Here is a 28,000-nt window from a genome sequence, read left to right on the forward strand (position 1 = left end):
CAGCAGTGAATACCTCTTGTGTGAAATATCACACAAGCACAATCTAGTAAGGTATCAGCAGTGACATTACCAGGCTTTTCAGCTATTCCTTTATAAGCTCTCAAAAAGCACAGTATTCTGCTGCTGCTGCAGCCTCTTGATTAAAGTACACAAAGCAGCTGTTTATCCTCTCACAGTAACCAGCAGGTGAACCCAGTTCAATATTTATCACAGGCATTCACAGATCACTGCTAACCAAGCAAACGTTTTAATTAAGCTGGAACTTGCTTCAAAGAGCTCATTCAAAATGTCAATCAGCAGGAAAAGGATCAGATACGGTGTCAGGTGAGAGCGTGTAATACAAATCCACAACTTTCTTCATCCCATCGTGGTAAATTAGCCTATTCTGGAGTCCAGACCCTGATTGTAACAGGCTGCCAGTCTCCTGGAATGTGTAACAGAAGTCACTCAAACTCCATTGTGAAGGTTGTAAGCAATATGTTAAACTGCAATGGGCTAGCACATTAAGACAGATTCTTTTCACAGTTGTTTTTTGATACCCCAAGTGTTTGTTACACTACTCTCCATTTACTGTTTACTTTTTTAACCTAGTATAAATGGGGATTCCTTAACCCAGCTGCCCCAGTTCTCAGAGCGTATGCTCTGAGAGAAGTAATCAAGAAAGTACCATAAGGGTATAATTTCTCATTTAAACTCACACTAGAACTGCCCCCTCTTGCAAGAATTAACAGCAGAAGGACAGAAGTGGATTCCCAGGCTCTGGACTGAAAGCAGCTAAGAACAGTCAGTCACCTGGGACAGAAGACCCTCACCCACTGGACCTACAGGTGTTCCGATGCAGCAAGGCTGGGAAGCACCCCTCATTCTCTTACAACCAATCCATTCTCTCTCTTGGGCTACAAAAAAGGACTTTACAGGAAACTAAGGTTGCTTTAAGCACAGGATTGACTACAGTAAAAAACAAATTATACAAAGGCAGGGTTATCTCACTGGTTAAGAAAATATTTTTATTGCATTATTGTATCATCCTAAATACAGTGTATTATGACAAGTGTTGAACATAACCTCAGCTGACTTGATTTCATAAGCTATGCTAGAAAAGCATTTTAGTACCTAACAGCCTACGCTGCAGTACTCTTCAGGTCCTAAACTTAATGCAGTTAAGCCGCAGAACTACTAATGATAAATAAAGGCCTAACTTTCTGCAATTGTTTCTTGATATCTGACATGTTCTCAGTCTGCTGAAGTAAATTATTCATCACAGGAAAATACCACCTTATCCTTCCATTTTTAAAGACTTTTTTTTTTTTTTTTTAAACAAAGCAATAAACACTCCTTTCATTCTAAAAAAAGAATCTCTACCAGAAATAAACACTCATTTCTTCTTAGGTTTCTTCTTTCTAAAGCAGTAGTAAATAGTATAGCATTTGAACTTTGAATAGTATACTGTACTGTCTATCTGCAAGATCAGACCCACGGACAACACATTACAACACACACATGTACAGCTCAACCACTGTTACAAAAAAAATGAACAGCTTCCTTAAAAATCAGACTACGGCTCAATATTTTATTACTTAACAGTTCGCTGATCTATACTAAAAGTCATATATATATTTATATATTTAAATATATAAATATATATATAAATAAAAGTTTTATTCACCACATGAAAGTTTTAGAAGTTGTAAATCAAGTTTTTCAGATACCCACACTGAAGTACCAAAGCAAATTTTACAATCAAAGAAGAAAGGTCTTTTTATTAGAAAATCAACAGCACACTCTGCTGGCCTTTGTATTTCAAACTACCAACTGAAGTTCAGTGACACGAGGCATTTAAAATCCTACTCAAAAATCTATGGAGCTTTCCAAAACTGATAAAAACTATTTCCCATCAAAAGTCCTAGAGCACAGATTCACTTCTGTCAAGAAAAGATGTAGCTCCCCATGTCATGAAGTAATACCAAAGCTTTTGGTTTCTTTTGTGTTTACAAAGGTATAGCAAACTGGAAAACAGCTCTTGAAGTTAAAGCATACATTGATTAAAAAATAAGCTAATTTAGGACATACAAAGAGCCAAGTGCTGTTTGAAGAGGTGGAAAGAGAATTTAAATGCTTGTTGAAACAGCATATTTCCAAACATGCATAAAAAACCCTGTACTAGAAGCTAAGCTACCTGCAGATGGGTACTACCATTAAACAACACTTACATATATGTATATTGGAAAGGGAGAATGTTCTTTGCCTTTTGAAAGAAAAAAGTAGATTTCTGCACTGAAGAAAGAAATAAAGGTCAGACCTCACTCCTTTCTTATGTTTCTCAAGCATACAGATGCATGATTTCATGGCATGCTCCTGTATTTCAACATTGATAAGAACTAATACGTCGTAGCCTTTGATAAGCATCCAAGGGAACTACATCACTAACGCCATTTGCACCTGACATTCATCTCTCTCTGCTGTCTCAGATTTCTTCTTCTATTGGTTTTGCTTCAACAAACTTATGTAAAACCAGTAAGATTCAAACACCAAGAAACACAGAAAATGCCTAGCAGAAAGCTGCAGAAACAGCTGCATATTTGTATCTCAGCTTCTTATGTGATACTTCTCCTATGAAAAGTGGCGATTTAAAAAAAAAAAAACCAAACACAAACCAACTGAAAAAACAAACCCCAAACGTAAATCTATCACAGTAACACACAGGATTTCTTCTTTATCATGCAATATTTATTACTCATTTTTGGTTATAACATATTGTAATGATCAGCTCTGACTTTCTCTCTACTACTTTCTTAAGGTCTAAAAGGCACACGCATAAATATTAAATGCTGTCTTTCATTTACTACATATGCCACAAAACAATGAATGGCAAGTTGCATAAAATCTACAAACTCTGATGTCACTTAATTTCCATGGTCCTAGTTTCAAGTTCTTCCATAATGTCATAAATCTACTATAAATTGGAATATAACACAGATTTATATTTGTTCCACAATTGCTGTCACATATCGGAAGTTTACAGGCTGAATTGCTGGGCCAGGTTCTGTGCTATTGCGGAACCACAGTGTAAGAGTTCAACCCGCTGTTTAGAAGAACATCTTTCACAGAAATAGTTTACACTTTACAAACCACGTTGGTTAGACAGCACCGTAAGGAGTACAAGCCAGTGCTGTTCTGGCTATTGGTAACGACAATATATTACTTCAAAGCAACTTATACTTGGGAAGCTTTACGTCAGGCTGTAATGCAGCCAGAAGTACAGTGTTTTCTAGGAATCCATCAACAAGTTGCATTTCATACATAATCACCTTAGGGTAATTTTTTTTAATTGCTCTTGAACTAACAGTCCTGATGTAAAACATATTACTCTATTACTTACTGTTTTGGCAGAAAAGGTAGTGGTTTTCACACTTTTTTCAGATTGAGCAATCAGCTCTCCATTATTTCTCTGATTATGAACGTTTAAAGCATCAACTAGCTGCACTCCTTTTGCAAAACAATGACGTTTTCTAACCTGCTGGGGAAAAACAGCACTGTGTTCAAATATGCTGGACAGAAGTATGTGCTTACACTGGCAGTCAGTGATTTTGTTTCCACTGTTTTCCACCGAGTCTGTTTCAGTAAGACAGTGCATCACTAATATTTCTTAGCAGTCTAACCAAATCTAAGCCACACAAAAGTCATTTGGGGAAAGCTATAAAGCTTTAATGACAAAGTTCAGCAACAACCACAAGAACAAAATCTGTAAACTATTGCTGAGCTTTTCTTCTATAATTTCCCACTGTTACCAAACAGACAGCAATTATGACATAGATATAAGCAGAAAACTTCCATAAGTAAAACAAGAAATAAATTCAAGCCATGTTGTTCTAAAAACTTAAACAGAAATAACCATCTGAGCAATACATTAAAGCAACGTCAAAGCTATTTACAAGGCACCTCTGAATACGAGTAGTAAGTCACGTGCTACCAATACCGACACAGATGAAAACATTGCAGAAATATTGCACTTCACACATTAGGCCAGAGATAACTACAACTGACAGGCTATAAAACGGAACTCTGATAGAAATAATGCTGTGAATGTATTTCTAACACATATTTGCAAGAGCACTTTCAACACTAGAATCTCATACTTTGACTTAACATTTCAAGTCAATTGGGGATAAATATACTTTGGGGCTATTAGGTGTTTAAATATGCAAGGTTAGGACATGGTATTATGAACAACGTAATGCAACAATGGACTCTTTTGTAACAATAAAAATGAACAAAAACCTGACAATCTAAACTGTGACACATCTCTGTGCCCTTCTATGATGTTGACTGATACTTGACAGCTTTATTGAGCTACAACTGCATTATTTTACTGCCAATAAACCTTGCTCACCTGCTGCTCAGTTTCTAAAGGACGAATCCTTTTCCTGTCTGCTTGAAAATCATCATTCTCATTGTCACATTGAGATAACTTTTTTTTGACAGACAATTTCGAAGCTAGCGTTTCATTTTCCTTACATTCTGTAATTAAAAATAAAAGGCACGTCCACCACGAGGAATGCATTAAATAAGGGCAACATTTTAAAAAGAGGATTTATAGTAAATACATATGATGTAGGAAATAGTATTAGACATTTCTAGACCGATTAACCACCATTTCCATACAGAGCAGAATTATGTAGGACTCCCCTATTATGATGATAAAAAAAGTGCCTGACTTGAAAGCAACAAACCCTGACATCACTGGCTACGTATTTTACTTCCAGAACAGATTTTTAACTGCCTATGTATGAAATTACCTGTGTTTGTTAGCGGGCTTCCAGGTTTTATGGAACTTCCCATTTCATAATTATTAAAAGAACAAGAAGCACCATTATTTACACTTGTTGCAGCCTCATTGCTCTTAGATTGGGAATGACACGTGCAGCGACACGGTGGTGAGGTCTCTGGCTTTCTGTCTTCCTTTTCACTCGACGACATAAGCTGTGATTTCTCTGAAGGACACAGTCATTTGTCTCCCATTAGAAATTAGTCAAGACTACACATGAGAACTACTTTCAAAACAGTTAAGAGGAAAGCTTTTGTTTAGGTACTAGTTATAAACCTTGAGTCTCTATAAAGTCTGAACAAACTGTCATTACCCTGTGAACTGCAGTGCACAGAACTGTAAAAACCTGGAGAAATGAAAAATACCCCTCTTCTTCAATTTAATCTTCATAAATACAACCTAGAAGTATTTTCTTTCAAAGTTCCAACAGCCATATAACTCCCTCATGATAACAGACACCTAAATCCAGCTTAGTATTACTAGCCATTACTGTTTTATATTGCCAATAAGGCAAGGTGGACAACAAGATGGTTAGATTCCTGAAACCACATGTTTAAAGGCTGATAAACAACAGCAACAACAACTCATTATAATATATTTTGGTAATAAAAACTGAGCAAACAGACACTAAGACAACTTACCATATAGAGACTGCTGCCATGATAATGCAGAACAAAGTAATGCCAAACTTTTGCCACTGCCTGTAGGGCTCTCCAATAAACAGTGTTGCCTGTTATTTAAGCCCTTAATAATCTTTAAGGAGAATAACAAGAACAAACACAGAATTAATAGAAAAAAATCCGAAACCCAAAAAGGATGTCTTTAGCTAAGCTAGAATTAACTTCTAAAAATATCAGGATACCTGCCGTCTTGTAAAGAAAAGCAAAACCACCCTTCACCAATCACTTTTAATCATAACAGGTTATTATTAATGCAGCCTTTAGCTGTATTTCTCTCAAGAGGAACATGCCTCATTGGCAATACTGAGAGGGAAATACTGTGAAATACTTACCTGCTAACAGCAAGACCTGATGGGGCTAGCTTGCTTCCTTTAGTCTTACAGAACCAAAACATTGAAAACATCTGTCAGACAACCAAACCATTTGTTCCAAAGAGGAAAAAATGGCTAAAACTGTTCAAATGGAAAGTATAATAATTCATCATTAAAAACTCTCCAAAAAGTCAAAACTTAGTGAACTTAGAATTCTCTGTTTAAAAGACTGATGTTTTACTAAATCATTCCCTCCTTATATAACTGCAAAATTACATACAATTTCTATTACAGTATATCTAGTTGAAGAATTGTACATATTACCTAACACACAACTTGTTTCTTAGCATAAATGTTCACAAAATGCAAAATGTACTTCAGCATTCCCCAGTCATGGGCCAGATACCATTGTGCAGCATAGAGAACAGTAAGTTACATTACAACTGAAATTGTCAAGATACTGGAGGCTCTGAATTTAACATGCTAGTTTTCTAAATGCTGATAGGTATTGGAAAGCATAAGCTATTAGTTTAGCAAACGTTAAGATAAATTCTACTTACAGCATTCATCATAGCAAGTTGTGAAGGGTAAGCCTTACAAGGGAATATGATCTTCACTCCCCCAATAGTATATTCTGACACATCAGAAGACATTGCCGCTTTTTCCTCTCATTTATTTCAGGTTTATAACTGCAATAAAAGAATAGAATTAACAAGTCAACACTAACAACCAGGCAAAGCCTGAAACAACATATAGCACCAAATAAAATCAAGCAGAAACTGCTAATCTGATAAGGGGGGCTAAGCAGTTCAGGATATTAACAGAACTAGCACACGGAAACTTATACCACACACCATCAGTTCAGGCTAGATCCTTGTTACTAATAAGAGCAAGCTGCCACCATCAGATGAGTAACATCAGCAATCTAAATAAAAGTACGATAACTGCACACATCATTTCAGGTTCTACTTCTCAGACTGAATATTGGTAGAGATAAGACCCAAATCCTTGGGGGAAGGAGGGGGAAAGTCTTTTAGGATATTTAATAACTAAATATCATCAGTTTTTCAATCCTGTATGTCCATTAGCTTGAACACCATGACACTGCAAACTAGAAAGATACAGTTGACCACAGTAGCTTATACTGTTCATTTGAAAACAATGAGAAAATAAAACTGGACAATTACTTTAAAAATGAGATGTTTAAAAACTAATACTTTTCTTCTACTAATAATAGAGTAATTATTCAGGGGGAAATGAGGTGTCATTCCTTTTACTACTCTGTGTTATCTTGTATTTCTCTCATGCTGGGTAATAAAAGAAAGTCAGCTTCCGTATGACATAAAATTGTTGAAATTATTGAATTAAAAACCCTGAAGGGGCACAGACAGCTTAAAAAAAGGACAACTACATTTTTTAAACGACACAGTTGGTTTTCTTCTGATAGGTTTTCACCATTTACAGAATAAAAGAGCAATTTTGAATTAGCAGATGTGTGTGATAAATTAACTCACTAACCTGTGTCCTCATCTGACTTTTAATAAGTAAATATAAACATCAAGCAACCACGAACGCATGGCATGATTCAGTTCCATCACCAACTGCCTCAACAAGAAAAAGAAATCCTAGCAAAAAGAGATTGCTAGCGTGAGCTTACACCCCACCCCGCTGGCAGGAAGGGAACCGCAGCCCATCGAAAGGCCTTTCCCCGCCACCCGGGGAGCTCCCCGCAACGGGCGCTGCCTGGCGGCCAGCTTCGCCCCGGAGCCGAGCGAGCCCCGCCGGGCGCGGGGAAGGTTCAACCCCAGCGGGCAGGAGGCGGCGGGGGCCCTGGACCTCGGAGGGACCCTTCGTCCCGGGAGCGGCTCTGGGCGCACCGGGGCCACCCCGCAGGGAAACCGCGAGGCCGCCTCGGCCCTACTCCCGCCCTGGGGAGAATTGTTCTGCTTCTCTGCGGGCAGGGAAAGCGGCTGCCATTCTCCTCTGAGCGCCGCCCCACCCCAGCCTACACAAAGGCACCTGGGCCTTCGCTTCTTTAAGCGGCAGGGCCCCCCAGAACCCCCCTTCCTCCCTCACCCCACGCGAGCCCGGTCCCCTCACAGCCGCGCTCCGCGCCCCTTCAGGCGACGAGCGGCTGCGCGCGGCCGCTCACCTCAGGCGACGGCGGCCCTCTTCGCCGTCCGTCCTTCCCGCCTCCGCCCCGGCGCCAATCAGCTGACGGGAAGGGGCCCTGCGCCGCCAATCAGCAAATCGCACACTGAGCCGCTCCCGCCTCCCACCTCTGCGCTACGAGAACCAGTGGCGGAGGGCCTTGTTGCCTTCCGGGTTGTGCTCGTTGCTAGGCAACCACGTGTTTACCGTGGGGGAATAATAATGATGATAATATTCTAATCCAGTATATTTAATAATATCAATAATATCATTTTTTTATTTACCGTGTTTTAGGCACAGTGCACAGAAAACACTGTATTGGGAACAAAAAAAAAAAAAAAAAGACTATTTTTAGAAAATTCAGTGGCTTTTCAATACCACCCCGCTGTTCCCATTCCAGGGGCTGCTCTGAGCTCCCGGGAGCTTCCCTCGGGGCACACCGGGTGTGCAGCTGGAAAACTTAATTTCCAAGGGAGTTGCCTATATTAAGTCACACATGAGGTTTTTTTTTTATTTCAATACCACTACAGCATACAAAATTACACTTAGAACAAAGAAAAAAAATACATTTATATTATTTACACACTTTACATCAAGATGAGCACAACGGCACAGCCGACTGGCTATGGCGTGCTGGTGAGCACAGAGCCGGTCAGTGTCTGGCAATTCTGTGTTCTCCCTCATCCATCCCTGCCCAGCACGGGTGGAAGCTCAGCTATGCAAGTCTTTCTCAAGACCACGCTAAAGATCAGACCATTATTTCTGGAATAGAAACTGGTTTTAATAAAAAAAATAACGTATTTATTTATTTAAGGACCCTGGCTGCTGTCACTGAAGGGAATAGTAAGGGCTGGACTGACAATTTAGTGACCCATGCGTGTTGAATACTGTGCTTGCTTCTGGCACAGCAGCCAAACCTCGGCTTTCTTCCTCTGCCGCACACGGCGCCGTGCCCCCCGCCATGCCACCCTGCTGGGCTCCTGGCTGCGCCCCATCAAACTGCCACCAGCTGCATGAGGCACCAAGGGTTCGGCCTTCTCCTGCGCTCAGCTGCACGTAGCCGCTTCTGTAGGGCTGACACCTGCCATTCCTTTCATTACAAAGAAATCTACCTTCTGCCAGTCACCCCAAACACTAATTTCTTTTTTTAATCCTATCCTGATGACAACTGAGATATCTTTCACTTGTTTCTTGAAGTCTTTCTCATTTCTACTAAGTGATGTTAAAATACACTAAACCATCTGAGCTGTGTGAAAAATACATACTCTTTAAAAAGCACCTTTATTCAGCTCATTTTGTAGTACTAGTTCTTTCTTTTCAAGAAACTTTTAAACCAGTTTCCAACTTTTAACAAAGGCTGGCTGATCTTTAAACGAAGGTCCCGATCTCATGAACTGAAACTGTGACCAATGGTTTGAAACACAAATTAAAAAAAAATAAACTATTTTCTTAGTACTCAATGTGATGCTGCAAGTTACTTACACTTTTTCAAGTCTTCCTTGGAGTGTTTTATTTCCTCTTGCTCTGCAAGGCTCTGGAACAATAGTTCATTTAACTTAAGCAAAACGCTTCAATCTCAAATTTTTCTGACCCATCATTTTACTGTTTGCTCAACAAATTAAGTATTCACTTTTCAAGAGTGTTACAAAACTCTTTTGGGTGTGTTGCTGTATCACTTCAGACACCGAGCAAGCCTGAAAATCATGCTCAGTTTCACTGGAAATTATTTACTGACACCATCAGCCTCAAAAGTTTTCACTGGAAGCAACATTTGCCTCTTTAATGAATTTTCTTTTCAGCCATAACTAGATTGAATAAATGAAAACCTTGGACTCCTTGTGCTCTGCTTCCTCAGTCCACTTCTGCAGCTTTCTCAAAATTCAGGCACCACAGACCATGGGACTAGCTACAGTACAATTTCATTTGCCTTTTTCCTAAACTCCACTTACACTCATGTTAATTATATCAATGATAGTATTTTCAACACACTGGCATAACTGAACATCGGGGTCCACGCTTGCAATGTCCCTTGAACAACTTTTGTTAGATGAATCTGTACAAAGTCCTGACATTTCATGTGGTTTCTCCTTTAGTTGCTGGAGACCTAGAAAATTAAGTAGAAGACGAAGAGCACATGAAAATAAATAATTTTTAAAACTTGTTATACCACACCCATAACACACAAACACGTGTGCTATGAAACTGCAAATTTGAGCCATCACTACTTCATGCACCAGACCTAACTCCACAAATTATTTCTAGAGACACTACAACATTCCTTTTCATTCACCTATGTCTGACTCATTTGGGGATTTTTATATTCCCTTTTACTTCTTTTGACATCAATATCCTAGCATAGATAGCATCAGGGAACCCTGTATCACATGAATGGAGCATTTGTCTCTTGACAAAAAAAGACACACAAAAACATGCTCAAGATCAACTGGTACACTTAAACAGTTAATCCATGTTCACACAGTCACTACATATTTATCCAACCATACTATGTCATGGGTAAGACTTCAGGTAGCTCATGTGACTGCATTTCTGACAGATTAGGAAGATTTACGTGGCCATTACGCCTCAGCTGATGGGTGGAACCATCCTTGCGTTCTCAGAAGCCAGTGGCCTTTACTCACGTCTTTAATCCTTAGACTGCAATTCCAAATCCTACACACAACACCTGCATGCAGGGATACATCTTGGAATGATACAAGCAAGGAAATAAATGGAAGGGAGTACGATGTTTAATAAAAGGGGTACTTTCAGCCCCTGTAGCCTCTAAACTCTCTCCTCCAATCCAGTAAACCCACCCCTCCCTATTCCTTCTACATTACAGGACAACAGCAGTAAATTCATACTGCATTCCAACTACACTCAAACTTTTGAAACACTAACATAATATTCTCCCTGGACCATGACGCTACTTTTGAAATGCAAAGTACTGGACTTACGTGTAATAATTGGGTCGAAGTCTCTTGTCTGTGTAGCAACATCAGAGGCACAAACTTGTCCTATTTGTATCAGCAGAGACATAATATCCTCATACAAAGGAGGAAAGGCTTGACAGAATGACACCAAACAAGGCAGGGTTGGCATAAAAAAAGTATAGCGCTTCGACTGGGTTAAAACTATGAAGGAAAAGGAAATGGTTAAGTAAAAAGGAATTATTATAAAAATCCTGTCAAGAATTGTTGTACTTCTACAATCACAATTAACACAGCGGCATTTAGACACATTCAACCTAGACAAATAATTCTAACTTGCACAACCATGCACGCAGGGGTTGCTGGAGTGCTTACCTGTGAGTAGGGTCCCCATCACATTGATAGCTAAACGAGCCACGCTGAGAGATTTAGGTAGTGCGTACTGGATACACAAAAATGACAGTAACTGGATGGCAAATATCTGTTAAGTAGATGAAAGGCAAAACAGGAATAAGCAATAAAGTTACAGATTGCTTTGCACTTTCTAGCCAAAGCTCTTCACGTAACTTATGAGTTAGTAAATAGTCTCTATTTTACCAATGAGGAAACTAAAGCCTGACAAGCCTTAATAATAGTTACTCTGAATTTTTTCTGCTGACATGAAGAAAAAACCCCACAAGTATTTAACATTAATCGAAGTATGAGTGTTAGTATTTCAAAATCTCCCCCACAGACACTGTTTGTTCCAAATTAATGATGAGCAACAAAGAAACACATGATTTACAATATAACCCTTGCAGTAACTTAGTATTTGAGAAGGGATTAAATAAGAGCAACTACAAAAATGGCCTGATGCAGGAACAGGAGTCTTTAGCCCAACAAATTTCAGTTACCTACAACCAGCAAAATACGTTATCTCCCCTTGCCACAGTATACTAAATCGGGGTCTACGAATTGCTTTAGGAAGTAATAGTAATGATTATTTGCCATTTTTTTTCATAATCATCATGAGAAGACCTTAAAAAATATTGGTGAAAAATTTCAAATCAATCTCCTGACTCTCCCTTTGCCGAGCCTGTAGTAAGAAGAAACGATGACTCTCCAGACTGAAACAGTCTAACTTTGAGGAAAGCTGCACGTGTCATTCTTTGCTCTTGCTTTTGCAAGTTTGCAAAAGCTTGCTTTTGCTCTTGCAGTTAAGACCAGGGAAGGACCTGGTAAGACAACTGGCAAAGGAGAAATCTAAACTGACTTAGAAATTCATGCCTTATAGTTTTTTCCCAAGCTTGCTTCAAGAAACAGCAGTAATATTCCCTGGAAAGAGACTCGGTAGTCAAGCTTCTCATGAGAATGAAAAAAATTTTTATTTTAAGGCTGCTTCATCTGTTCTACAGAATATCTTTGCAAAAAAGGTTTTCAAAACCTAAATCTTCAGAGAAGCTCCTGTAGCTATAAAGTATCAGATGAAAACTAAGTAAGTAAAACTTTGCCAACTGACTTATACTCAACATAAAGAATGAATGAAAGTCGTTACTGAAAAGCGCTTTTGTTCATGTTCTTGAAGGTAATATTGAAATTCATGAGTATTTCCTAAGCAAGTGTACAGAGATGTGTTACAAGAGCTGTGATCTGAAGAGGATCTAAAGGCTGGGCTTTTAATTTAAGGTAAAAGTGCTCCAGATATTGCCTCAAAATCCCAGGCAAGTTAGAACAGGACTTTTTTTAGTGATCTTTTTATTTTCTCCCCTTAACCAATAATTCATCAGGTTTAATGGCTTACAGTGATTCTCAAATTAGATGACTGTACAGTACCTGCTTTTCAAGTTCAGGCTGGGCAATGAGCTCCGGTATGAAATCCAGACAGATGTGCATTGACGGAATCCCCGCCACTGTCAGTGCCAGAAGTTCACATGGATAACCCTGTGTGATTAAGAATACAGATCTGTCAATGTTTCAAAGGTGTTTTAAAAATTCTGCTTCAATTAAGACTTTAAATTAAATCTGTGTTCATGCTTTTTTCAAAACCAATATACTTGTAAATCTCTTTTGTTCAGAATTATAAGCAACAGGCTTGTATCCCAAGGTAACAAGGGGCAAGCTGGGTGACAAACCCAGGGTCTGCATCGGTTCTTTATCCTCAATACTCCATGTACGATTTGCACAGAAACTCTCCCTCCACTCCCCAGACTAAATGAGACTGCAGTGACCCTTTCCTTCTGTGTCCTTCCCACGTTCCAGACTTCACCGCAGGCCCCAACTTGCTTATTTCACAACTGCACTGTTATGACTTTTTTAGCACATAATCAGTTCCAGGTCAAGGCAAATTAACTGCTTTTAAAGAGACTGCCATCTGGCAATGAGCAATTCGACACACAATAAAAATGCATTTATATTAAAAAATTTGCTCGCTTTCCCCTCTTCTTTTTTTGAAGGTGTACAGCTGCTTTGGCAGGGACAACCTTTCTCCTTCCACTCTATAAAGAGATAAACTGTGGCCTACCAGAAAGGAAAGATAAGATGTTTACATTTGAAGCCAAATTACAGTTTTGAATAATGGGTATACTGACTTAAAAACATGGCCAGAAAAAAGTAACCCATAAAAGATGTGGAACAAGTAATTATAAGATGATTAAGCCAGTTTTCCTTGGCCTAGAATGGACAAAGTCTTTTGGCATACAAAAGGGCACAGGCACAAACAAAGCATGTGTTTAACGATGAGGAACAGACTTAGTTTAGGTGCTCCCTTCTGGGCTACAACACAGAGTCCAAGCACTGAAGCGTGGAGGAAATGTAGGTACCGCCGATTTGACAAGACGGGAAGCAGAAAAGTGGGACAGTATAATTTCTGAGGAACACAGCAGCAGCATTCAGTATGCTCTGACCACTTCATTTGGCTCTTTCTTAACCAGAGGAACCATGAAAAGAACTAAAATAGTGCAAAGCAGACCTGGAAATGAACTAGTTTGACTATGTTGGGATCAGCTATGTACATCTGATGCAGCAGACAGCAGATGAGACACTGGACCTCTCGAAGATTACACAGCAAGCTATCATCTTCTTCTAGCTCAGGACTCTTTGGGTCTGTGGTACTATGAACAGTCTTTAGCAGGCTGTGGGTGTTACTGCTCTGGGCTTTTTCTTCTTCTGTAGGTAAGCAGATCTCTAGAAGAATCTGCACAGCAGCACTGTCCTGTGAAGAAAACAACAGAACACACATTAAAAACCCCAATGAGATCAAAGAAATCAAATACGAAGTAATGACAATTTAAGAAAGGGAAAACTGTCAGGTGGCTAGAACTTCTAGCTATAGATTTTTTTTATGTATAGATTTAAAAACAACTCAGTTCAAGAATCACAAATCCTGTAGAACATTACAAAACCCCCAACACTTCATCTGAGAAGTGAAAAAAAGCTTAAATGCAACAGATAATCATAATCACAGATAAAAAGTATGAATTCAATGGAATCTCATACTGTTTCAAAATAAACATGCCATTGTGCCTTAAAGCATCCAGATTGGAGAAAATATGCACATGGTCATGTAATTCACAGTATTCAGAGAAGACAACACTACTCATTTAAATATAAAACTTCCTATTAATTAAAAAATCATCTTCTAATAGGGACTATATATGTGACATTCTTCCAGACAGAAGCAAGAAGAGACTGTCTGTGAAACAGGGTTAGTCAAGAATTTCCGTAACATCAAGCTAAGTTAACCATTCTTCAGCCTCACACTTTACAATGCTTGCTGCTTCTCTTAAATAACATAGCTCAAAAGATTATGCATAAATCTGTCACATTTATTCATGTTTTACTGCTCCAAATCCAAGTACAGGAAAAGTTTCTGGATAACAGAAGCGACGAGGCAAAAGGGTTAGTAAGCAGAACTCTTCTATACTAACTAACAGAAAAAAACACTTACAAGGCAGTTAACCAACAGAACGCTTCAGACCAGAAAATACTTTAACCATCTGAATACAGAGGCTGTTTTCATGGTAACAGAAGCCAGTAAAAAAAGAAGTAAAAAGGTCTCCTTTTTTAATTTCCTGTTTCTGCAATTCTGTTTTATCATTGTCTTTCCTTGCATCATTTAATAGCCATTTCTTCCCCCTTACCTGAGCAGCAAGCAATGCATTTTTTAATTCTTCCCTTGTAACCTCTGGGGCCTCTGGACCCATGGTATTGTTTTGCGATGGCCTAATGTCCTGCTCTGCTGTTTCTTTCAGGTGAGAATTGAGGTAAGCTTTTGAAGCCAGAAGATATCCGTTCAACATGTGCAAAGTTATATCCATCAGAGGAGGACTCCTGATATGGGAATACGTGATAAAACAAAGGCATTTCAGTAGGCAGAACAATATGAACAAACTAAAAGCATCCTCAAAGGCTCCTTTTGCTGTAGTCTGGTTCATGCTAAAGCTCTTTTCCCTAACATGGCAAAATACTAAAGGTCACAACCCCTTCTGCTGCCCTGCCATTCAGCCCTGCTCCTCTCAGGCACACCCACGGATGCATTCGCTCCACAAAACCAAGGAACTGCTGGAGAGACTGATTTCTGAGGAACAAAGGAAACCCAAAACAGGTCAGCTATACGTGAAATAAGGAAAAATAATTCTCTGAATGACAGGGACAAGTAAGGCAGACAAGCTCTGAACTACTTCCACAATACTAAGATGATAGTTTGCAAATCACATTGCATTACAAATCTCCCTAGTTTTAGAAATGTAGGATTTTTCAATTTGCATCCAGGGCTGAAGGGACATACATTTAAATATTTCACCTACGGGTTGGGGATTAAAGATGTCATCAACAGAAACTTGAGGTCTAGCAGAGTTGTAGCAACTCAAATGAAAATTGGATTCATGGCTCAATTGCTAAAGGCAAGGGGGAACAGAATACAAACAAGAATATGAAAAACAAATCAAATTGACTGTTCAGCATTTATTATGAACAAAAGGATAATAAAAAAGGAGGGAAATAAACCACAACTGACAGAAAACATGAAGAAGAATACACAAGGAATAAAGCTAGGGGCTAAAGTATGTTTAAAATGATTAACTGTATCTTTTTAGAATAACAGATGCAATTTTGTTCGTTACTATGAAAAAGCAAAGCTATAATTTACAAATTTTGACTTACTGTTTGCATTATTTTGTATTCTCCTTAAAAGCTGGTCCATTACAATCGATTATGATCATTTTCACTACTGAAATTCTCAGCTTATTGTTCTGCGTCAGAGGCACAGAGCAGCATTACACATCCTCCTCTGTCATCACTGACATCTAGAGGAACTAATTTCCAAGTACTACTGAAACACTTTCTTGGGAAATTAAGTAAATCCAACTCTGTCACACGCATCAAGCACCCACTGGCAGAAACTGTTACCCAAAAAGATGGAACACCTGCAGGCCCAGGAGGGATGGCAAAAGACAGGGTGAAATGGAAGGGTATTACAGCTACAACCTCAACCCCCACCACCACCATGTGGCAGCAGCCATTTTAAGCACGCTGCAATGTCTATGTAGAACAAAAATCACACACATACAAATCTAAAATGGACGAACTATGTACAAATCCCAAAGTTTCCAATATAGAACTGGGTGTAAGGCTGTCCAGTAGACAGCATGACATGCTGAATCAGCACGCATGGCTCACTCAGTCCCCAGACTAAGCTTAATACAAAAAAGACGGAATTTACAAGCTCATACCATTAGTTTGAAAATACATTTTGAAGTGCTGAAAGCTTTTAGAAGTTTTCTGTGAGACACTTTTCCGTTTAGCATTCACTATGTATTAATCTAAGTACCACAGCACATAAAAAGCTAAAGGAGGGAGACACTTACCTATGGACTCTCTGATCGCATCTTAGTACGATCAAAGGATCAATCATCAGATCATTCTGAGTGTATTTCTGCTGTCGGACTATTTTTCCGGAAGGCTGCAGAGCATTAACAGTCATCACCCACAACCTAAAATGAGATTATTTTTATGGTTTTCTAATAGATAATCCGTAAAACAAAAGGGATCACATAAGCATCTGGACACTCACTTCTCTCAGTTCGCTCTATTCTTCCAGGCCTATCGAGCAGCAAAAACCCTATACTTCATTTGCAGCCCCTGAAGTTAACCAAGATACAGTTAACTTACATTCACTGAAACTATAGCAAGCAACCTGTTTTCACTGCAACAGAGCATCCACTTCCTCTGAAAAGGCATGTTCTTACCACAGCGAGTTTGTGTTCATCAGTAATCTGTCATAAACGATATAAACCCTAAAACCATCCTCCTATATTTTAAGTGCACTCGTGACTTCCTTTCCCCTGAGAACAAGAAGCACTCTCCTTTTAAAGGCAAAGTTCAAAAAATTCAACAAAGCAAAATGGAATGCAACTCCAACACATTCTACTCAGTCACAGCCTCCAATTTCCTACAGGCATTGTGTCATTATTTTTGAAACAGAAAGTGGCATTCCACCTACCTGCAGCAACAAGCTCAGCAGTACTTTGAGCCTACCTTCTTGGCATCACAGTGTTAAGAACCATCCAAAGTTTATTGACAGTCTGAAGAATCCCCCGAGGGACTCCAGCATTCAGCAAGCGATACATATTGGATGTCAATACTTCTGCGTACGGGATCAATTCACCAGCTGACAGAAGTGTTAAATGTTCTAAGATCTGCATCAGCTGGGTATGATTTCCAGGCAGCATGGAAAATGCTATAAAATAAAGACAATGGCATCTTGGTAAAACTGCATTTTTGACATTTTTTTCTGACTTGGCAGCAGAAAATTTTCATGATATAAATGCAGTATGATCAAATGAATTAAATGGCTACACTCTTTCAAATCCACTATATGCCAACCAATTTGGAAAGAACGCTGTTTAGTTCAAATGAAGTTCTTTACCTTCTTGGAGCTGTTTGGGAGAGTGATTCTTTGCAATGTTTGTAAGAAGCATCCTCCTCAGCAAGGCATCAGTGCCCGTGATCTGTTCCTCACAGATCCAGTCGTCCACAATGCAGAGGTGCGGATAGTTAGTTGCAAGAAGGCGTAACAGTGCAGAATGCAAACCTTTAGGGGGATTAAGAAAGTATACATCTTAGATGTGAGTAGCTACGTCTGTCATCTGAATGTATTTGCGCCTACCGTTTCAACGACAGACCTTAACTGAATCACTGCCAAGAAGTTCAAAGAGCTTGCATGTTTACAGCCTGATATTCTAACACCAACAGAAAGGAAAAGTTACCTTTTGGAAAGGTGGGAGGACCCTACAGTAACTAACTCTTAAACTCTGTCTGGAATAATTAAAAATTCTCAGCCAATTCCTATTCTATAACCTATGCTAGATAGGCAAGACCCACTCTAAAAAGAACTGCCTTTCTCAAACTTTCACTATTACTCTTCAAACATATCTGTAAATCCCACTAGTCCCTACCAACAGATTTTCAAAGGATGGGAAAGGCAGGCACACTACGAAACAGAGGACAGCCACAGAACTAAAAAGCCCCCTTCGTCTGCCTTCTTCACGCACATCAGGCTTCCACACACAGATATACCTCCCAGTTCCTGCTGCAGTCCTTGTGCCTGCCGGATGAGGTACTTGATTGGAATCTGATCCATTAATGCTGAGGAGTAAGACTTGGGTTTTTTTTGCATGGCAGCTGTAGGGGAACAGGACAGGCAACCATGTCTAACAGTTACAGTTGGAAAAAATTATTTCCCCAACTGAATCAATAAAGAAAATGCAAAGCACTTGTCTCTATATTGCTCTCTATCCAGCTAAACAGATAAAATCCCCAATAACAGACCTCATTCCTCTTAAAAGTACTAAATTAAGCTCTTCAGGAAACCGTTTCTGTGAACATTTCCATTTACAGATCTTCCTGGCGTTTTCTGATTTGTTCGCAGGATCTCCACACTACCTTTGACCAAATCCAACTGATTCTGAGATCAAAGCCCAAATCTGCATTTTCTTTATTCAAGGTTTTTTATTCATAAAAAACCCAATTATCAGTTGGTACATGGAATTTAAACTGTTGTCACACACAACAGTTGTCACCCCGCAGTGAGGTGGATGTTATAAATGCAGGAAGAACTGTAACTGATTTTACACTATCTCAGACTTGCTTGAATAGCATGAAGAAAACAGCGTTGCTGAATGCTGGAAGCTGCACCCTAAAAAGGGCACGTGAAAACAGCCACCAGATACAGACACCGTATTTTCACTGAAATTACACTCTGTCAATAAACTACACAACATTCTTTTAAAATTTGTTAATTGCTGCTGTACTTATTAGAAGGTCATACACATTTCTGGTAACTTTTTGGCCACCTTGGACCTTTTTTAATCTGGAAAGCAAATGGTTCAACTACAGAGTTTTAGGAGAAACTTTTATGTCCTGAATTTCCATACCAATGCTGTATTTATTACAATAATCTAAACTTCTTATGCTGTGCTTGAATCTGACAGCAACATGAATTTTGATTACTGTTTTGCATCTACTTTTCAGTTAATCTGTTTTCCACTGATGCAGTGATACACATACCTAGTATCTTTGTGCTTGCCAGAAGTGCTTCTTCGTACGACAGGACATAGTAGAGGACAAGCAATTGCGTTGTGATGCTGTATCGCTGATTAAGACGAGTATTTTCTCCCTGTACATAAAACCACATACAAAGGTCATGTTGCATTCCTGATTCTTGAGAACAAAAATTTGGATTTACCTGAGAATACGAAGAAAGGTAAGGCCTTGTATAAAAATATCAAGCCACAGGAGGTCCAAGCTGAAAGCTGCAGGGAACTTTCCTTTTTTTTTTTAAAAAAAAAAAAACTTCAAACATAAAATGTATTTTGGTATCTTGGGACACTAATAAGGAGTAATCCCAGGATTCCAATACAAGTCAATGCTTGCCACTCATTCCACACATGTCAAGTGGCCATTCTCATACTTCTATCAAAATGAAAATGCTTCTTTCAGAAACAGCTAGAGTGCTTCAGTTAAATAGTATTTTTATCCAACAAGATCAAGTCAATACAAAAATTATGCAGATCCTACATAAACACCTCCACTTCTCAATCCACAGAGCGCTTTCTTTGCATTTCGAACAGCATGAGGCGGTGAGTTCCCAAGGAAAAGGGCAAACCAGGGACAACTAGCAATCCTCCTAAAAATCTGAGTAGCACTAACAAGATTCACTTTGAAACACATGACCACAACTGTAGGAGGCAGTTTACTATACAGGCGTTAAAGACAAAAAGCGAGGCAACTTACAGAATCTGCATCAAGCATATATACCAAATAGCAAACCACAGGGTCGCATTAAAGTACACAAATGAAGCAAAAAAGTTATTTACCCCAGAAAGTCCTTGAAAAACATTCAGTATCTCCTGTTCCGTGACAGGCTGATTTGTGGCCTCTGGGTTGGATTTAGAAGCAGGATTAAGAATAGAGTTAATGTAGACATCAATAAGGGGAAGCAACTGAGGATGGAGTGGAGTGGTGGTTTCACAGAGCTGCCGATAGATCCAGTCCTAGAAAAAAACATGCCATTGCAAGTTCCACTTCGAAGCTGGAAGGCAATTCTTTTTGTCTGCATGTACATCCCCTGTTAACTAGTTACAAAAAATGATGTAGCTGAATAAGGCTTTGTCTTTGGAAGGTGTAATACCAGTTCCGAGTTGGGCTTGGTGATAAACTCTGTATCCTGGACCCTGCTCTGTCCAGACCCACCAATAAAACTTGTCCTGGCTGGAAATATCATTCTGACTATGATTTTATTAAGCGTAGACAGGGGGAAGAGAGATAACTTTCATATTATTTTTAACTTCACTAAATTGTCGTGTCTGGATTATGGAGCTAAAACCAGGTACCTTAACTTAATACACCATTCCTTATTAAATTACATGGTACTAGGCTGTAAGATTAATCGAGAATTCTGTTCCTATAATTCAACCAAAAAAACAGCTTGCAAAACCTATTCAACATTCAAAATTACAAACAGAAATAAAATTAAGGACATACCTTAATAGATACTTTGTGCTTGGTGAATGATCGACTTTTTAAAAGCTGGTAAATGCAGTGAATAGGTAAAAACCCCGTAATGTTGGCACTGAGATTGCCTGTAACAGGCACGCGAACTGCATGGGCTGTAACAACCTAAAAGAAAGTTATAATTAACAAGACAAATACCACAAATATTCAACTTACCACAATGCACAAGCACGAGGTGACAAAGTTGCACAGCTACTTTCTTTGTGGCATTTCCTTATTTTTGGGTTTTTTGGAAGCTGAAGAACATTTTCACGTAGCTTAATACAGTATTCGTAAAACCGTAGCACAAATACTACATCACGAACAATTTCCTGCTACTGCAAAAACTAATGTCATGGTGGACAAGTTTTCTCCTTTGCTGCCTCATTATTCAAAAAAGCTAAGTGTTCAAAAAGCATAATCAGAACAGAGTACAAAAAGAAAGAACCAAGGCTCTTCAGTACCAGCAGGGCTTGGATTCTTCTTGTAGGTCAAAGTGAAACAATTACAGAAGAAGGAAAAAAAGAAAGAAAATTTAAAAAAGGGGGGCAGAGGGGAAAGACAACCTAGGCTTAAAATACCTGTTCAGTGAAAATCTCCTGTGTGAAGATTGTCTTCATTCTGCTGAGTGAGCTGGGCTTAATGACAATCTGAAACAAAGAACAAAGTACTTGTAATTTTAAGTTCTAGCTTTCTTACAAATAAGTGCTGCAAATTTGTTTTATGAACCGCTAACTTTTAAGCTTTTTCGACTTGTCTTCACTGGAATACCAGGAAAACATTCACATCTACACTTTAAATGTAAACAATGTAAACAAAAAATATTTTCAAATGTCACAAGTTCATCACTCCATGTCTTCCTTAGCCTAGAAACTACCTACCTAGCTTTTATATTTGAGAGACTGTTTCACAATAGTAAATCGAAGGCAAGTCTCCATTGGTAATTTTCAGAAATTAACTCATATATATAGATACTTCTCTATTTAAAATAAGAAGTTTGCAGCTCAGTTTGGAAACTACTTCAACTAGTCCTCTAAAAAAGTTATTTGCAAATGATGTATTTCAACAAGTCACCGCTTTTTGGAGATACTTTCATCGTGACGTCACTTTGTATCAAGGGGTACGCATAGCGAGATGTTTTTCCACAGGAACTAATTCCCATTTTTTAACTTTACATTTGCTCTAAGTGTATTAGAAAACCCGAAGTTCTTCATATCAAAACTAAAGTAAATACAAGAGCATAAATACACAGTAAAAAGTCAATTTTAACAGAGAAATGCATGTGCCAGAAAGAGCTTAAGATTTACCTTCATTCCCAAGGTGGAGCAGACCAAATCAATGATAGCACTGAGCTGATTACTATGGAAATACATGGCCACCAAGAGAAGCATCTCTCCAAAAGAAGCAGACACACCAGAAATGCTAATGACAACAAAGAGGAAGAGTTAATCTCCAATAGGACGTAAATACATGTGAGATTACTGGAATCATTAAACACAAAAGAAGCCTGCTCTCACCTTTCGAAATAAGCTTCTTCCTTTATCATCCAACTAAGCCACATTACCATGAGTTGCTCCTGTTCTGGGGTGCTGCACAAAAAAAATCAATCATAAAAGATGCTTTTCCCAGCAACTACCGCTACTTTTACTAACAATTACTTGCAGAAAAGCCAGTATTTGAGGAATCTTATGCCAGGAGACATCCTGTCACTTTCACTTCAGCATTAAACAGCCACTAAGCACCGATATTCAGTGCAAACTCCAGTCCCATTCTCAGGCAATTTCCTGTCTTGAATGCACACAGCAGCAAGCTACATCCATGAAACACCTACACCACTACTCTTCTGCACAGGGTCTCTAAAGAACTCAGCCATAAACTTGTTAAATGGAAAAGTGGCCTAGTAAGGCTTGCTTTAGCCTTCAAAAACCACCCCAAACTAAGCTAAGACACAAGAGCCTTCAATCAACATATGGAGATTTGTATGAAGAATTAGGAGAGACAAACTGTGCAGCTCTGGGGAGGTCATTGCCTTAACAGTGCTAGAACAGCAACATCTTTACAAAACTCCTCCTTTACCACGAGGTACCTGACAAGAGTGGAGAAGGCCAGAAGCATACAAAAGGAAAGAGATACAAAGCGAACACCAGCTGGAGTCGCGGGAGGCCGGCTGGTCATCAGCTGCAGTAGCTGCTCAGCTTCTTCATCAGTTGGCCTGAACAGGACAGAAAAAGAACAAAACCCACGCTGCTAATTCAAAAGCTGAGATTTCCAATCTCATCATAATAGTTACAGATTAAATTTTCTCTGGTTTTTAATCTGTTTATGAAATTACTATAAATAGATTAATATCAAGATTAACTGGTAATTCTTTCAACTTAAAGATATTAAAATCTGTTAGCAGAGAACACCAGTGAGAAAACTTCCCCAGGATATAATCCTGCCTATTAGTACAAAAAAATTAAAACTAACAATCCATAAAGATGCTACATTAGCACTCTCTAAAAAGTAAAAGCAAAGGAACAGAAATTCAAAACTCATACGGTGCATGTTGCTAGAGTTTTCACCTAACTTCTCTATGCACGGCTCCAACCACTTAGGCTGACTTCTTTTAAAGTCTGCAGAACTGATTTTGCAGCATTAAAAAGAGCGCTACAGTTCTTGCCTTATTTCAAATTTTAAAAATCAGCAAAGTTCATAAATAACTTTACTATTGGAGTAACAATTTTTTTCTGCTGAGAACAGTATTGGAAAGTAAAAAACATACTTGTCACCACAGACCTTAGCATGACGTAGCATTTGCTCTCTATACTATAAAGAAGAAACTTCCATCAGCTGGCACGTGAGAAGGGTCTCCCCCTGCACTAAAGCTGGCCAACCCAGCCAAGGCTGTTTCAAGGACACAACGGCACTAAGAGACAGCTCATGTTAAAAGCGCCCAAAGCTCTCAACCTCTGTTTAAACGGATGGACAGTGAATAAAAAACACAAGAGCCTTAAAACATTCATTACTTCAGCCCAGCAATTCCCATCAAAGCGCAATAGAGACGTAACAATGAGCTGGCTTTCACGACATGCTCTTCCTTCAGTCCTGAATACACAGACACATTTGGCTCCATATCAACATCTGCTTCTTCAACAATGTGTGTGCTGCGAACCGTGGGAAGGATTCCCATGAGCTCCAGGAGCAGCTGCCTCCTCATTTGCCAAAGCACAGAACTGATGTTATCTCTTTTTCTCTGTGTAAGAAGTTAAAAGATAAGAACAACAGTGTAAAATTCATGCCATCAAACAATGTAATTACATAAGAGCTTTCGTAACAATGAAATCAAGGAAAAAAAAGAAGGGGGGCAGGGGGGCAGAAATTGTTATAAAATACAATTTTCAGTACCAGGGCAACAGGCAACACGTGACCTTATTACATCAAACCCAAGCTTTAACTAACACAACTAAGCAAGTCAAGATGCAACATCCTATTGTGAACGCTGAGGATAAACATATTTACCAGGTAAACACTGCAAACTTACAATTCCCCAGTTTCCTCACCTGACAGTCTCTCAGAGGAACAACCAAATGGCTGCCTGCAGGACCACCGTTTATAGATCTGATGGTCCCACTGCTCCAAAACACACCACAGGCTTTATATACATTCAGACAAACGCAGGTGCCCACATGCAGAAGAGTCAGGATAAGCTGCAGGAGTATTTTTTAAAAGCAGAACAGTCGAAGATATTCATACCTGTTGGCCATTTCGGATGAAAGTTCCAAACCAAGTTCGAACCTTCGCATTTGTTCCAAGTAGCAAACCACTCACGAAACACACCAGGTCGCTCACTCCATCATCTGAGGATTCGTTTTTGGTGTGATCCAAGGTCAAAGCCACACCAAGACCTGGTAGATGACACTCTTCCACCTACACAAAATGCTCAGGCTCAATCATCTTCGCTGTCTCTAAAGATCCAATAAGGGTCATAATTGCGATTCCCATGACAGACCAACGACAGACTTACCACCATGCCTCGGACCCTCAGAGCTTGGGAAGGGTTCATTTTACACAGGTGGCGAAGTGCTTCTGTTCTACGACGGCCTCCAACACTTTCCTCATCCTGCCGTTCACCATTCTTAATCAAACCTCTACAGACTAAATACCCAACAGGAGGTGTAAGCAACCCCGCCCTTTCCAACAGAAAGCCACATAAGCATAAACACACAAAGCCAAGCGGTTCTGTTCAGCTCATGATGATTTATTAGCTGGGCCACGCAAACCTTGTCTGGGCAAGAACTCATGATTACACTACATAAGAACAAGGAAATGGCCTTTCTCCTCAGAGAAATTACAGGGTCGTTACAGATTTATGTGTCATCCAATTACTACTTGTACTCTATCTAATGTAACCTGTGCATCTGGCAGCCCTGGAGACCAAAATCTTATTGAGGGGTAAGGGATGCTAAACAGGCACCACAAATACACATTTTTCACCTCATAATACTTGTCAGTCTAAGGGACAAGACCCATTAGCAAGGCTAGACCAGGTTCATAGTCTGCAGGCATTCAGTGCCTGAGCCAGCCTTTACAAAGGCGACCTACACAGGGAAAGCTACGACGTGCACACAACGAGTCCATAAGTAGGCTGCAAAAAAGGAATTAACACGATGAGCATGGGAGCCCATCAGCACCTCTGGGTATAAATGCACTCAAATTATATTTCACAAGCCAAACGCTCTTCAGTTCAAACGTGTATCACACATACTTTAGCCCAGAATTAACTATACTGCTAGAAATCATTTCACACCTTTAGAAAAAGTAAGCTAGACAATACGAAACTGTAACTCACCCTCATTAAAGCTGTCGGGAACATTGGCCACCAGCAGGCAGAGGAACCAGGCTCCGTTTTTAACATGCAGCAGAGCTTCAGCCACATCAACTATCGGCAATAGTGACGGCAGCTCTGGATAAAAAGGGGGTTTTAAAAGTCATGGTGTTTCACTGGGAAGCAAATAAAACCTTGCTTTTAATATGCATTTAAATAACATGCTCAGATCAATGAATGGAAAAGCAGTCTATGATCTATTCCTTTTTCAAAGCGCTAGAGAGCTTTGATGAACCTTAAATCAGCCACAAAGGCTCCAGAAGTTATTTTGTTACAACCATAAGAGTTTAGAAAACACTGTAAATACAGAATACTACACCTGCTTGCAAAATGCAGAGAACATCTGCTGCCTCTTCCAGATAAACAGGACTCTCGAAGAGCTCAGAAGATTTCAGAAAAAACTCACCATTTGATTCTGACACCTACAAGACATTATTCATCACCACTGAACAGGTTTTATGAAACAGCTTGTCTCATCAGTCTTTTATGGCTTTAAATGCAGCAGATTGAGTAAGTTAAAAACTGTCGAAAGCATACAGTTATAAACACAGAACAGGCAAGAACAGTGTTTAGAATAAGAGACGTTTACTACTGGAAACCCTCCAATATGGCTGGTATCACTGCTTCTTTCCAGAAGAAAGAAAAATAGCTCGCTGATAGTTCTAAAAAACCAGTAAGTTTACCCAAGGAAAATAAAGTGCTGGGAGGGGTGAGGAGGGAGAGTAAAAGAAATACCGTGGCTAATATTGCAGTGCAACAGAAGTAAAGAACTGACGGAGAAAAGTCATAATTTTGCTTTCAAATATGGTTTCTGCACTGATATATTACAAAATCACATTACAGTGCAGCATATGACAGAATATAGAGTCTGAATCATATTAGAAAAGATTACCCTCATTTGTTCTGAGGAAGAAAGACTTCCCCTAGGAAGCTGGGTTCACAAGGAGTTTAATCACAAACTACCGTTAAATCACACGGACAGTTTAAGTCTTGGTAAGAACTGGAGAAGAGCGCTTGGTAAAAAGCAGGTAAGAACTGGAGAAGAGTGCTCACACACAACAGCAGCACCAGAAACAGAACCAGACAGGGTACCAACCTATCCAGAGCACATTTTCAACGACATAAAATTTGCAGCCGTCCAGATGTAGAGAAGTTTACCTTGTTCATAATCGCTAGCAATTCGCTAAGTACAAGACGAAGTCGACGAGGTGAATCGCTGTGTTCGAACTCCAGCGTCAGCCCATGCTGAAGCTGCGACACCAAGATGCTTTCCCCGCTACCTCCTCCCAGCTTGTGCCTAACAGACAATTAAAACCAACTATTAATGTTTCTGCAAACAGAGAAACGTTATCAGTTAAAGGAAGACAGTAATTCCATAGGGATTTCTTCTGTCACGCCAGCGATCGGAGAAGACTGCTGTACCCGTAGCACATCACGAAATGCGATTCAATAACAGCATACAAATTCCAGGCACCTCCATTCCCCAGCAGCACAGGCAGCCAAGCGAGCGCATCCACCCGACCTGTTCCCCCCGAGGAGGGGTGCCAGCCGCACCCCTGCCCCCCCAAAGCGGGCAACTCCCCGCCGCTGCCCCCCCGCAGCACAGCGGGAAGAAGGGCCCCCAGGCAGCCAGTCCGCCCCAGCCCCCCGGCGCTGCTCTGCCGAACCCGGGGGGCGCTGACAGGTCGTTATGGCGGGACGCAGCGCCACAGCCCAGTTTGGGCCGGGGGGGGAGCTTAGCAGAGCGCCTGGTTCCACCCCCCCCGCCAGGGGCAGGGCCCCTTCCCCCAGGCCGGGCTGCTCCGTCCCCCCCCCAGCCGCCGCCTCAGGCCCGCGGCCCCCTCGGAGAAGCCGTTCCGCGCGGTACCGGAGTTGCTGCTCTTTGCTGGCGTCCTGCTCCAGGGCGTGGAAGTCGACGGAGAGCAAGGCCACGATGGAGTTGACGGCCTCCACGCCCGAGAGCAGCCGCAGGATCAGCTTCTTGTCCTGCGCCCAGCTCTGGCTCTGGTCGGCGGGGGCGCAGAGCGCCATGCGCACCAGGCAGGGCAGCAGCAGCCGCAGCTCGGGGTCGCTCAGCGCCGCCAGGCGCACCACGTCCACCTTCTGCATGGCCTCGAAGGCGTAGGGGCTGACGAACTGCAGGCCGGAGCACTCCGCCATGGCGGCCGCGCTCCCGGCCCACGGCCCCCTCCACCTCACCCCCCCCCCCG

The 28,000-nt window shown here is 40.3% G+C and overlaps 2 protein-coding genes across 7 annotated transcripts in view; both read right to left on the bottom strand.

Annotated features, from left to right (window-relative positions):
• BRIP1 (BRCA1 interacting protein C-terminal helicase 1) overlaps positions 1–8,170 on the bottom strand; it is a 73,695-nt gene extending 65,525 nt beyond the window's left edge. For 2 of the 6 annotated variants that reach the window (XM_037371544.1, XM_037371535.1), the window contains exons 1-7: positions 7,969–8,170; positions 7,335–7,417; positions 6,377–6,505; positions 5,467–5,578; positions 4,797–4,991; positions 4,391–4,518; positions 3,380–3,517 (exon numbers count right to left, since the gene is read on the bottom strand). In XM_037371544.1, coding sequence (XP_037227441.1) covers positions 3,380–3,517; positions 4,391–4,518; positions 4,797–4,991; positions 5,467–5,578; positions 6,377–6,469 — 666 coding nt within the window. In that variant the 5' untranslated portion in view covers positions 6,470–6,505; positions 7,335–7,417; positions 7,969–8,170. The remainder of the gene's footprint in view (positions 1–3,379; positions 3,518–4,390; positions 4,519–4,796; positions 4,992–5,466; positions 5,579–6,376; positions 6,506–7,334; positions 7,418–7,968) is intronic. The other 4 variants (XM_037371558.1, XM_037371575.1, XM_037371566.1 and 1 more) reach the window with 4 other exon arrangements.
• A 282-nt stretch (positions 8,171–8,452) lies between these two features.
• On the bottom strand, positions 8,453–28,000 carry INTS2 (integrator complex subunit 2). Its single transcript, XM_037371589.1, has 24 exons — positions 27,658–28,000; positions 26,949–27,087; positions 26,110–26,212; positions 25,755–25,868; positions 24,930–25,060; positions 24,659–24,832; positions 23,932–24,158; positions 23,010–23,135; positions 22,441–22,512; positions 22,231–22,345; positions 21,505–21,573; positions 20,915–21,049; positions 20,248–20,424; positions 19,439–19,547; positions 18,449–18,553; positions 17,799–17,963; positions 17,408–17,609; positions 16,738–16,863; positions 15,013–15,202; positions 13,842–14,084; positions 12,707–12,814; positions 11,270–11,375; positions 10,922–11,098; positions 8,453–10,071 (listed from the first exon to the last, which is right to left on the bottom strand). The coding sequence occupies exons 1-24, from the start codon at positions 27,948–27,950 to the stop codon at positions 9,902–9,904; spliced, it is 3,576 nt and encodes a 1,191-aa protein (XP_037227486.1). The 5' UTR covers positions 27,951–28,000; the 3' UTR covers positions 8,453–9,901.

This window comes from Falco rusticolus, chromosome 1 (assembly GCF_015220075.1).
Source record: "Falco rusticolus isolate bFalRus1 chromosome 1, bFalRus1.pri, whole genome shotgun sequence".
NCBI lineage: Eukaryota > Metazoa > Chordata > Aves > Falconiformes > Falconidae > Falco > Falco rusticolus.